At 36.5% G+C, this 13,575-nt stretch overlaps 1 protein-coding gene across 1 annotated transcript in view; it reads left to right on the top strand.

Annotated features, from left to right (window-relative positions):
- LOC126161930 (uncharacterized) overlaps positions 1-13,575 on the top strand; it is a 114,571-nt gene that overhangs the window by 67,066 nt on the left and 33,930 nt on the right. Inside the window, exons 7-9 of the mRNA XM_049918104.1 lie at positions 5,765-5,901; positions 7,490-7,672; positions 10,558-10,671. Coding sequence (XP_049774061.1) covers positions 5,765-5,901; positions 7,490-7,672; positions 10,558-10,671 — 434 coding nt within the window. The remainder of the gene's footprint in view (positions 1-5,764; positions 5,902-7,489; positions 7,673-10,557; positions 10,672-13,575) is intronic.

Here is a 13,575-nt window from a genome sequence, read left to right as displayed (position 1 = left end):
TAACATAAACCTTGGTTTTGTAAAATTCAGTATAAACGCAAGTCACCTGCAGCACAAGTAGCCAAAAGGAAAGCAGAAGTTATTTGCTTAGAAGAAGAAATTTGTTTTCTGTATGCGAAAAAATAACAGCTTAATCTTCAGTTGCACAAAACACGCCTTGAATTAGCTAAACTCTTAAAAACACCAGCCATTTCAATGGCATAACTCAAGAAATCAGGTCTTACACAGAAGTACTAATGAACAAAAAGAAAGAAACACAAAACAAAAAACTGAATCACCTTATGAGGTCTGCCACAACAATAGATAAAGAAGACAGAATAGGGGCCGAACACAAGTTCCATGACAGACTCGTCAATTTAACTGGCATAGAATTAACAAAACAATAAAGAGAATTACTTGAAAAGGGGCCAAAACACAACATAAACACAAATCTGTCACACAAAATCATAGAAAACCTGATCGCAGAGACAGAATACATAATATAAAGCAAGAAGAAAAGTTGAACAATCCAAGTTTCAATGCCAACTTGACAAGAGAACTTGTAGCAGAAGAGATAAAACACATAATCAAGGAGAACAAGACCCACATCATTTCAAAAACAAAAGCAGAAAAGGAAAATATCTCCATAAAACTAAACAAAAAACTCCAAGAACACAAATCAATCATCACCAGAGCGGACAAAGGGAATACACTTGTACTTATGAATGAGGCAGAATACATAAAGAAAACAGAAGAATTTATAGAACAGAAAAACATTATCAAATTAATCAATGATCCTACCATGAGGTACCAAAGAAATATACAAGAACTCTTAAAAACTCTGTCACCGTCACAGAAACTTGAGCCAAATACATAAACGAAACAATCCCAGAGTACCCAGCCTCAATAGTTTACCAAAGATACATAAAAATAACTGTCTAGTCAGGCCCGTAATCAGTTTCAAGAATGCACCATCTTACCACCAAGCTAAACACCTACATACATTACTACATAAATTATACACTTTCACAAACAACAGAAACCTAAAAAATACCAGTGAAATTATAGAAAAGATATAAATATACTATCAACAGCAAACCTGGTATCTTTTGACATCACATCCATGCACACAGATGTGCCAGTAAAAGAAATAATCAGCATTGTTAAAAAACAGCTGCAGTATCGAGGAGACATAACAAGTGCACACATAGGTGAAATAGAAGCCACCCTAAAGATTGTAACAGAACAGAACAGTTCACTTTCAAGGAGGAGTTATATCTACAAAAACATGGCCTATCAGTGGGCTCACCCATCAGTGGTGTACTTTCAAACACATTTCTAAACCACATTGAAAACGAAATATTCATTGAAATTATACATCAGAAACAGTACAAGATTATATACTAGCACCGATATGTGGATGGCATCATTTGCTTGATTGATGAAACAGACACCAGAATAAAACAATTACACAGTGACATAAATACAATTCACCCAAAAATGAAATTCACCATTGAGACAGAAGAGGAAATGAAACTTAATTTCTTAGACATCGCCATACACAGAATCAACAACAAACATAAATTTGGAATTTTCAGGAAACCTTCAGCCACAAGTACAACCATTCACATAAACTCCAACCACCCCCAAGCACACAAACTCTCAAGTTTCAGACACATGCATACAGGCTCAACAGAACTCCACTGGACAAACTCAGCTACACACAGGAACTAAACACAATACACCAAATAGCCAAAGAGAATGGGTACAACACACAAATGATAAACAAACTGAACGACAAAATTAAAAAAAAAAAGAGAACAAACCATGAACAAATCACCAGCCATGACAGAGAACCAAGAACACAAACTCCAGACAAACACAGGGTACCAGGAACAGCCGATAAAGACTGCAGCATGGTACATACTGACATACATTAACAAAAACGTCCACAGAGTGACGAATGCACTGAAGAAACAATGGCTACAAATATCATTCCACACAAATAACACAGTACAGAAAAATCTAAGCACTAAGAACATCAGCAGACAAGTTATCCAAAGTCGGAATATATCAGTTAACCTGTAGTCCATGCCAGTTAGTCTACGTAGGCCAAACATGCAGAAATTTCAAAACGAGGTACTCTGAACACCTCAGAGGCCTAAGAAGTGATAGTAGACACTCCACTTTTGCAGATCATCTAATACGAGGAAACCATCACCCAAATATCATGGAAACTGATCTTAAGATCCTTATAGAAAGCAATAGTCTCTATCAAAAATTCACAATAGAGGAGAACTACCACAAACAAAAAGCAATAATACAAGGAAAGAGAGTCTGTAATGAAAATACAACACACTGCAACAAAACACTGCTTGGAACACTCAGTGAACTATACAAAGGCACCTACTCACATAATACATAACACTCAAACAGCGTAAAAAAATAAATAAATAAACATATTTTCTCAGTTCCCTCTGACCCCACTCTCCAGTGCTCTCTCTCTCTCTCTCTCTCTCTCTCTCTCTCTCTCTCTCTCTCTCTCTCTCTCTCTCACTCCCCCCCCCCCCCACTCTCTCTCTCTCTCTCTCTCACACACACACACACACACACACACACACACACACACACACACACTCTCTACATACTACATACATTCAGCCCTCTCCCAGCAGCCACACGACACCAGTTCTGATGAAACATTCAAAATTAGTGCCGCAACATCACAAGGCCAATGATGAGCAAGTGAGTAGTGGAAGTAACGAAGTAACATAACACTTCTCACTGAGAATGTTGTCAGAAGTGTCTGCTCAGATCACATTTAGCCACATTTTGTGTAAGTACATGTGAAGTGAACTAATGAGCGAAAATTGTGTGAAAAACTGTATGGAAACAGTGCACTGAATAGCCATTGATCGAGACACCAACCAGACACACAACAGGACAAAGAAATGTAAGTACAGAAATGCACATAACCTCTACCCATGAAACAGTTCTTGATAAATACACACAAATTTTCTTCATGGCTAGTTTTCAGATCACTTGCTGTCAAAAAACGACGAAAAAGAGCACAAAAACTGGTGTGTAATAATGCTGTTCATATGTAATTTTAAGGTGAGCGTCTAAACAAAAGAAATCAAATTGCACATATTGCAATTCTTAGGCCTACAACAGTGAAATTATTATAAATTTCATATTGTACTTTACAGAAATAAAAATTTGACACACAGAAGATGACATGCGGGTGCCAAGACATGTCTGGGTAAATACAAAAACAAACTAATTGTGTTTGCATAAACTCGATTTCAAAACAACCCAATTTTGAAAGGACTTGATAGCTGGATAGCCCTGACTACTCCAGTTTTACTCTCCTTATTGTGTATTACAACATCTGGTTTATGTCTGTGTACTTGTCCTCCTTTGTTTGTGGTACTTGTTACAGTTGAATTTGTTCAATGTCTGGTTGAAAGACAGTACATGCTCATGGCCGACTTCCATTCTACTGCAGCTAAACCTTCCTTCCTTGAAAACATCTTTTCCACCTTCCTAAGCTGCACAGTTTTCATTTCATTAGGTAGACCTTTCCTGTTTTTCATTGCAGTGCCTACACTCAAGGTTTTATCCTGGTGAAGATAGTCCAACATACATGGTCCTATGTAGAACCTGTCCATGTAAAAACAGTGGGCTATGCCAGAATAATCTTTACACAGCCTCCCACTTATGAGGTGTCCATTAATCATGTGAGCCTAACTGGCATTTTTTCGACCCCCTCTCTCCCCTCTTGGTGAGATGTCGTGAGATTTGGCTCGACCCCCTCACCCCAGTCTCATGTGAGATTTTTCAGAATGCATATTTTTAGTATAAATACATGAATCTGTGCTAAATTATTTTGGATTTATTGAAAAAAACATAATTTGCTTAATTATTTTTATTTAAGACTAGTATTTAAGACAGAACATAGTCTAGAATAACAGTGAGAAACCGAACAATAAAATACTTAAATAAAAGGAACTACTAAAATTCATAAAGGGATATGCATTCTAATTCAGTTTGCAGTGATTCACGTGTGGTCTCAAGTATGATTACTGGAACCAACGTATCCATGTAATTTTCAACAAAATCAGCTGTTCCTTCAACCTTGCTTTGATTTAGCCACTCTAAACTGTTGTCACTTGCACACAGAAGCTCACTACCTCAACATGGTGGAACCCATGCAAAAGATGCTTGAGTATTCCCCCTCTGTATTGTGATCTTGAGATACCTGGTGCATAAAACAGAAAGAAAGGTGTTTAGTCTGCCTTATTAAGGAATGCCAGCGTAGTCGGGTCTTTCTTTCTGCCATTTCTCTGAGGAGCTGTTTGATCTCAAGCTGAACATGCAACACCAAATCTTCCTTTTTTGACGGGGGAATTACGTTATATTTGCCAAGAGACAAGGGCCCCCCCTCCGAAGAGATTTGGCTTGTGCCCTCCAAGTCCCTGTGATTAATGGATGCATCAGTCTTTGCTTTATCCTTGTAGATTTCACAACTGAAAGCATAACTTGTTGTTGAATCTCCGATAAATGGAGTTTGATTCCCCCCCCCCCTCCCCCCCCCCCCCCTCCAAACAAACTCTAAATCATTCTGCCTCCAAGATCAGTTGTAAAATTCATGTGTGGTCTGGAGTTATTTGTACAATGTGTGACAAAAGAACTGAAGAAAGGTCTAATTTTGTGCTGCGGATCATGTCCTGGCTGACCCAGCTTTATGAATTTCGTGTTGTCATTCAAGTACAACATAAACAATACATTAGCCTGCTTCCCCAAGAAGTAGTTAGAAATCCATCCTTTGACCAATAGTCACTTTTTTTGGCAACTTCACTACACGCATATCCAAAAAAATTGAGAAAAAGAAGTGTATTTCATATATCTTTACCATCGACCATAGATGTCACATTGAATTTCTCTTCATAGACTACTTCTTATTCATTTCATGAATTTTTAGTTCTGCATGCCTGTTTGTTTCAACTTTTATTGTTTTATCATCTCATTATTGAAAAATACTGAGAAACATTCAAATTCAGTATAGTTCTCATCCTGTTGCCAAGTTATACCACTAGCACTGTTGAAAACGTAAATCAGGCTGGTTGCCAACTCTGGACCAGTTGCTCACATCAGTAATCATGTTTTGTGATATATGAGGACAGGCAGCTGTACTAGGACCCTCATCTTCATGTGTCCATGAATAAGTAAATACACATGTAAGCAGCGAAAAGAATGGTATAAAAAGTTTGAGGCAATATTTGCTTTTATATATATATATATATATTATATATATAAAAATGCATATTATTTCGTTACGATGTTTTTTAATAATATAAATCTGTATTAGCTACCTGACTGTTGAAACTTTCACAAAATTACAGAAGAGTCATAGATTTTCTTCATTCAGGAACTGAGTGTTTCTGTTGTCTAAATCATTTCATCGTAGCTCCGACTGGGCATTTGTATTTCATTGCATCTCATCTTTGATGCACAAGTCTCCAAAGTGGCATCAAATAAAAATACTTGCTCCAAGGGGCTGAACAAACCCTGACAGGATCTCCTGGCCAAAAATACCATACCATCATTTCATTTCATTTTAAAACGTTAGTTTCACTTAATAACTTTCTGTGCTTTGTTATTATTTTTTTTGTGATATGGTATTTATAAAGTGTGATTTATGTTTATTGTAACTGCCGTATGAAATAAAGAAAACAATAGTTATCAATGTAAATACTTACTGACAATCTGAAATTTCTTTCAGTTATTTCAGAGCAGTGAGAGAACTGGCACAGAGAAGTTGCACATACCTGTATTTGAAGAAAGTGATCCTTTTCTCAGAATACAAAGATTGGCAATGAGATTCATTAATCTCTCATGTTTCCTTCAGGAATTGTTAGTGTAAGTGTGTAGTTACAGTATTTTTTTTTTTTTTAAAGGGTACTTTCCTTCCACCAGCTAGAGTTTGTTGACATTTGTATGATAGTACTAAAACCTTTCATGTTCAGTTGCTTGTTAAAAGTGGCATTTTGTAAATACTTGGTTTAACTCATTTTGAACAGTGAATTTTGATAAACAGTGGTGAATAGGCCATGTAATATATACACACAAAACATGCTCTTCAAATTACAGCCAGTATTCTTAAGAGGTGGTCGAAAGGCAATAGGGTCCAGTATGAGAAGTAATCATAGTCAGTACTAGAAAGAGCCATAAAGATATATACAGGAGTTTTATGGATTATGGGGAGGAATCTGTGATTCAGTTTCTCATGATTTTGGATTCCTTGACGTTGAGCTCAGTTCTTTTTTAACAGTGAGTTTGATTGTGATAATTCTGATTGTGATAATTCTGAAGATCCTATCAGATATGAAATTTTATGCAAAGGAAAGACATTTTAAAATGGACATCATAAGAAATACTGGTGGTCTCAAAGCAGAGATAACTGCCATATGACCTTGTGGTTTGTAGACTACTGATGTAATGAGAGGAGTGTTCATGTTGAGTTGGAAGAAAGAAAACTCAGCAGAATGGATGGAAGAGCTGAGTAAATGGGAATTGGTGAGATATTTCAAAAAACAATGGAACAGTTGTGAGCAAGAGTGAGTGGTTGTGGAATGGAGAATTTTGAGGTTAAGAGAAACTAACTATAGTATGAAATTTCAGTGAATTACAAACATCACCTGTGTATGGGAAGTTGATAGAAGTCAATGAGGAAAATTGAAAATTTGTGCCTGACCTGGATTCGAACCAGTGATCTCCTGCTTACTAGGCAGGCACTCTAACCCCTATGCCACCGAGAACACATGAATTAACATGGCTGTATGGACTTATCCCAGCATGCCCCCCAGCAGATCCACATTCTCAACTTACACCACACACTACGAGAGTAGTACTCCCTGTCCATTAACCTCAATGCTTGTGGCAAGGCCTGTTCCCACGAGTTCGAATGTGTGCATTCACGCATGAATGATCCTTGGCTTGTGATCACCGTAATTATATGTGTACGGTGTCTGTTCTTTTGAATTACAAGTATCAGCTATGTATAGGATGTCAATAGAAATCAACCGGGAGAGTTGAAAATCTGTGCATTTCCACTTAAAAGTTTGAGGGAACTGGGAAAAAAAATACAGTTACAAAAATAAACTATGTAGATAACTGATACCATACTATATGCTGTTATGTAATTAGTGAGCTGTGTGATGTACTGGAAAAGAAGTTAGAAAAAGAAAGAACACACAGTTTATAGTTTAGTAATTGTTGCAGTACATATGTAGGTAAAATGGAGTTTTGTTAAAAGTAAGTGGCACGGGTAAAAAAAAGGAAATCAGATTGATAATGCTAGAAGGAATACAATTGTTTGCTATCCTCTACACATTTTTATGAAGATTACACATTCACTAAAACAACCTATTTTTAAGAGTAACAAATAAGACTTTAGTGATACAGTCTGTGGGTTACTGATTACTGCATTGTATTTTTGTTGTTTCAGACGTGAGCTTCCTGTTGCTAAAAGAGTGATGCCACAATTATTCGTAAGCCTTTTTGTGAGGGGTTTTGGTGTTAATAGCAACACTATATCAAAACATGTTACTGCAGATAAGCTAATTGTGGGATGTCTCATACCTCAGATGCATATTGCTATGTTTAAATTACTGGGAGCTTTAATAATGTGGTAAGCTATGCATTAATGATAAAAAATTACTTTCTTGTCACTTTTAATAGTGATACTTAATATTGTCATGTGTGAAGTTTCTTACTGGACTACTCAAAGTGTGATAAATCATTTTGAGGAAGTGCTGTTGTTATACAGAAAACATTCAAACTACATTCACTCCTTCAGCTTTGGAAATACTTATTACAATATTGTAACTAACATTTACCATACATTTGTCATAAAATGAAGAAGAAAGTAGTGAACTCATATCATTGTTAATTTTGAATAACTGTGGGAGTTTTTAAGCAAATAACAACATTTGACAGATAAATTCTTATCAATAGTGTCTCACTTTCCCTCCTGGAGAAAATGTGTTGAGGTTTGTAATTTGTTATGATAAATGGCTCTGAGCACTATGGGACTTAACAGCTGTGGTCATCAGTCCCCTAGAACTTAGAACTACTTAAACCTAACTAACCTAAGGACATTACACACATCCATGCCCGAGGCAGGATTCGAACCTGCGACCGTAGCAGTCGCACAGTTCCGGACTGCGCGCCTAGAACCGCGAGACCACCGCAGCCGGCTTGTCAGGACAGTTATGCAGTTCACTTGTTGTTATCTCTCCTTCCATTGCTGGGAAAATTCTTGTGATGAAACTTTCATACAGCAGCATTCAAGCTGTGATGAACATCTGAAATAAGATAAGTTCATATAATAACAGTGGTTAATGGTAACTCGTATGTTAAATAAAAATTGAGACAACAGACAACATGTAACTTTGTTTTTGAATTTTTTTTACAACAGAACAGTGTTCCACTAAATGCACAAAAAATACCAAAAAATAACACACCATTGAAGCAAGTGCTTATGGCTACAGTCCAAAGTGAATAATATTCCCATATAACCAATAACAAAGACAAACCAACATCAAATAGCGCCGTACTACGGCTAACAGAAAAATATGTGAACATGTCATATTTAGGAAAACTCATATAAAATGGCAAATCTTTTCCAAAGAAGAATCAGCTATTTCACAAATAAAAAAGTAAATGAAAGTCTCCCATAGTTTTAAAAACAACAGAAAGCCATATAATGGATCAGGGATGTACAAGCTTACTTGCAACTCGTGTCCGAAGATATATGTAAGCAAAACGAGAAGAAATATCAGTGTATGATTCTGCTAAGACATGGATGGCCTTCGTATAAAATACTTAGGCAATTCCACTTTTGCGTTAAATGGTGCTGAAGATAATTGTTAAGTTACAGATGTAGCACATACCCGACAAGTACTGCAGCTTGCCAAGAATGTGCACCTACTTGAAGAAATAGAAGTGCATTCCCTCAAGTGCACGTGGCCAAATGTCATCCTAAATGATCAAACAAAAAATATTTTAAAGAAATTTATGTAAACACTTATACAACCTACACATCAAGTAAAGTCCTTTGGTGGAGGGGTTGGGGATCAGTAGTAAGAAGACATAATTTTTTGTTCTTTCTATGACATTTCAATAACTGCTTATCATATAAGTAATTTATTTCTTGCTTTATTCATTCTAAAATGTTAGTCCAGTGTGCCGATGTATTAACTGTGTGTAAATGTGTGATATCAGTACTTGAAAGGGGAGGGGAGTGACATTATGCAACTCTTTACAGTAGTAGTTTTAAAAGGTGCAAGAAGACTCTAATTTGAGCTTAGCTTTAACTTCTTATATAAACATATGCAGTAGGGAGTCATGTGGTGAATGCCAAAATGCATCAGTGTATTTTTTAACATAAAAATGTTCGTGCTATCAATACAAAAGAGAAAAATGAGTCACGAATTACAGAACAAAAGTAAGTGCACTTAACTATTAATTAAACATAGACAACTTGGAAAATGTGATATTAAAGGAATTACAATCTTGCTCAAGGCAGCAGCAACACTCAAAATGCAGTTAGGAAAAATGTTATGCACATGGAGACCTGAATATGTTACACAAATAGAAGATAGGGTATAAGCCCAAAATGCATCTTTGTATAAAATTAAGCTGCACAAAGAAGTGGCTGATTGCCATATTTCTTTAAGTAATTTTGAGTTTTCTTTGCAGAATGTTGCTTCTATGTTGTTCCTGTCAGAGATGAGTCATTGGAAATAATTATGCAAATAAAAATAAAGTTTTAATCTTAAACTGGACTATAAGAGTATTAAATAATTGCTTCTAACCCATACAGAATCGTAACACTGAACAGATAGTTCTGAAAATTTGTGATTTTTTAAATAGTTATGAAAATATTTGTAAGATTTAAAACGAAAAATGTGGGGGGGCCATGCAATAGATAATAGTTAGGTGAACTACTCATCCATCAGCTGTGTATTCCGTGTGGCCTTTGGTTTTTGTTATAAATCTTATAAGAATTTCCATAGCTATTAAAAATCCGTGATTATGTATTTGAGGACTATCTGTATGGGTTTAAGCAAGCATCTCTATGGGGCCATTTAAAATGTGGTATATTAAAAATTTATTTTTATTCAGACAATTATTTTCTTCTTTTTAGCTATGCTTGTGTGAAATTTCTCAGTGGATTTTAAAAATATTTATGAGAGTGTAAGAGAGACATATTAAATTTCAGCTTTATTTCAATGTCATTTCACCTGACAATACCTGAATTAGACAGTGTTATACCTGCCTACTAATAATCTATGAGACTGTTTCTTATTTTCCTAAAAAATAAAATAAAGAAGCAAACAAAATTAATGTTATGATTTTTATTTCAATACTAGCTTTATACCCTCTACTTCGTCGTCGTACGTGTTTGTCACTTGTGTACTCCTCCCCCCTCTCTCTGTCCGTCTTTTCCTTCCTTCTTTATCCATTAAAAAAAAAAAAACTTTGGACTATTTAATGTATATTTGATTTCAGCTGTGGCCAGAACTTGTTGGAGTATGGTTCTCTCATCTGTAAATTTGTATTGCAAACACTGAAGTGGACATCGTATGACAAACACTGGCCACATGGAACTGAGAGGCCTTATGGGTGAGTACAATAGACATTAATCATTTAAATATGCCTTAGAAAAATTTCCACCTAAATACAAGTGCTACAGAATAGTTAAAATTATCTGTTTTTCTTCTTCCCTGACCACAGTGACAGGGTGTGGTTGTCACAGGTGGTGTAATGCACATGGTGGCAGAAACGTTTGGCAAGCATAGTAACTTAATGACCTTTGCTGCTGACTTCATGTTGTGCGGGAGTAAAGAAGGCGAAGTTCAGCAGCAGTTTTGCAGGGTGGAAGTGATTTGATTGTATGTGTTATTAAATTAAATTAATGATCGTGACCAGAAAGCCAAGGAAGATTATGACAGGACTTAAGCTAGCAGTGAAACAACTACGAAAAGCTAACAGCTTCAAATACCTTGCTACGGTAGTGAAAACAAATGGAAGAAATAATGAAACAATGGAAAATGCAGGATGATGTGTAACTATATTATGAAAAGGAAAGTTGCCACTCACCATGTAGTGGCGCTGCTGAGTTGCAAATAAGAACATCAAAAAGACTGTCACAAAGGAAGCTTTTGACTGGTAAGGCCTTCGTCAAAAATAGACAACACACACACACACACACACACACACACGACAGGTTTATTTGTGACACTCTTTTTTGTTGTGCCTTTCTGCGACAGCATCTCCGCTGTATGGTGTGAAGAAATAATGAGGAAGTCGATGAGGGAGGCATACAAACAATCACATTTCTGAGAAGTGTTTGGGGAAAGGTGTGGAATAAAGTTATCTCATGCAAGAGAAAGGGAATAAAATATTGATTTTACGATGTACTTGTTTTCACCAATGCTTCTGAAACCTGGGCAATTAAGAATAGGGATTTCAGCAAGATTACAGGCATGAAACTTGGCAGAAACAGAGTGGTAGTGGCAAGAATAACAAAGGGAGAGATCCGATAGATAGTAAAGGAAGTATCCTTACAGGGGTGGAAATAATCATCCTTTCTTGAAAAGGTGTTAGTAGAACTGTGATGGGAGGACTGAGGAAAATGGAGAGGCTTATGTGTAAAATGGTCCCAACCAGTGCATAAACTGTTCCTGATGATGGTGACTTTAATAACTCAGACATAAATCTTTCCAGATGTTACCCGAAACAAACCATTTGATGGAATCATTTCCAGCAACAATTTTATTTATTTAATGCTCTTAATGTTGGTGCACAATAATTTATTTTCAGGCTTCCCAGGACAGTATTCCAGTTGATAATCCACACTGTTGTAATTTTTAATAAATAGAAATGATGGCAGTTCATGTCTTATTTATTAATAGCTAGCTCAGCACCCGCTGCTTCACTCACATTGACTGTAGGGTCTGAAACTTTATATTTTTATTTATTCGAATTTTTATGTCATTATGCCCATTGCTTATGTGTAAAGCAACACATTGCAAACAGTGTAAAACCAGATACCAATTTTCATAATTGTGTCTTCAAAATTCCTTAATAGTGACATATATTCAAAATTATTTCATCCCCTACTTCTCCCCCGTAGGGGTGGAATTTCAAAAAAATCTGTTCTTAAATGATGCCTCCATTATAAGATCATCACTATCTCCAAATTTGAGGTTTTTATCCTTAGTGGTTTGGTCTGGGCGATGGTGAATCAGTGAATCAGTCGGGCCCTATTTACACCCCATTAGCAGTTGAATTTCCAAAAACAGAGAAACACGAATTTCTTATTTCCAACCAAGAAGTCAAATACCTTACTCATTATGGGGCTGATGGTGACCATTTTTAGTCAAACATTGTCACAAGAAATATGAATTCACCAATTTGAGCCTGAAACAAAATGGCACCACACAACGTCTTTTTAAAGAAGTAGTTCACAACAGTACCCTCATCTGATAAAGCCATGGCTGTAGTGTCTGGGACTGGTACATGCTCTCACATTAAGGTGTCTTAAGGCCATAGAACTGGATGGAGATTATTCTGAAAAATAGGGTTCTGTAGCTAAAGAACTGCAGAACACATGATGTATTTGTGGTGTCACCGCCAGACACCACACTTGCTAGGTGGTAGCTTTAAATCGGCCGCGGTCCATTAGTACATGTCGGACCCGCGTGTCACCACTGTCAGTAATTGCAGACCGAGTGCCACCACACGGCAGGTCTAGAGAGACGTACTAGGACTCGTCCCAGTTGTACGGACGACTTGCTAGCGACTACACTGACGATGCCTTTCTCTCATTAGCCGAGAGACAGTTAGAATAGCCTTCAGCTAAGTCCATGGCTACGACCTAGCAAGGCGCCATTAACCATTTCTAGAGAGAGTCTCACTTGTATCATCAAGAATGCTGTATACAAATGGTGGATTAAAGTTAAGTATTCCAGCAGCTACGTACTTTCCTTTATAGCATTCATCACGTATCCTGTTTCAGACCTAACGCCAGCCGGCGTGTGTAAACGCGTGCCTTTCGGTTACCCGTCACTGTGGACTGGCTGTCTTGTCAGTCCACAACAGTATTAATTTACAAATAGAGCCATCATGCTTTGAGAAAAAAAATTGTTGCATTATTTATTGTATGACCTTAGCTTGTGGACAACATGCTGTTACAAACACCAGGGTTTTTATTGTGTCTAAGAGTTCATATAATGCAAACTTGTTCAAATTCTGTTTGTTAAAAGTATCTTTAATTGTCTTGTTTATATAATATCTCCACTTCTTGTAAGGGTTTAGATAGTGGCTATAAGTGAATGTAGAGCTTCCTAATGCTTCTGCAGAGTTCCTGTATTTGTTTATCTTGCTCCACATACAGCAGAAATAAATGTGAACAAATTTTTACTATCTTTGCTGTAATCTAAACTACCTAAAAGCATTATATAATATATTGTATAATTTGTTTTTTCTGATTGCCTTCTTGCCTTATGCCTCTCAACTTCAAGC

Source organism: Schistocerca cancellata, chromosome 2 (assembly GCF_023864275.1).
Source record: "Schistocerca cancellata isolate TAMUIC-IGC-003103 chromosome 2, iqSchCanc2.1, whole genome shotgun sequence".
NCBI classification, from domain to species: Eukaryota; Metazoa; Arthropoda; class Insecta; order Orthoptera; family Acrididae; genus Schistocerca; species Schistocerca cancellata.
The sequence above is the reverse complement of the archived record's forward strand: the minus strand, read 5'-3'. Positions and strand labels throughout refer to the sequence as shown.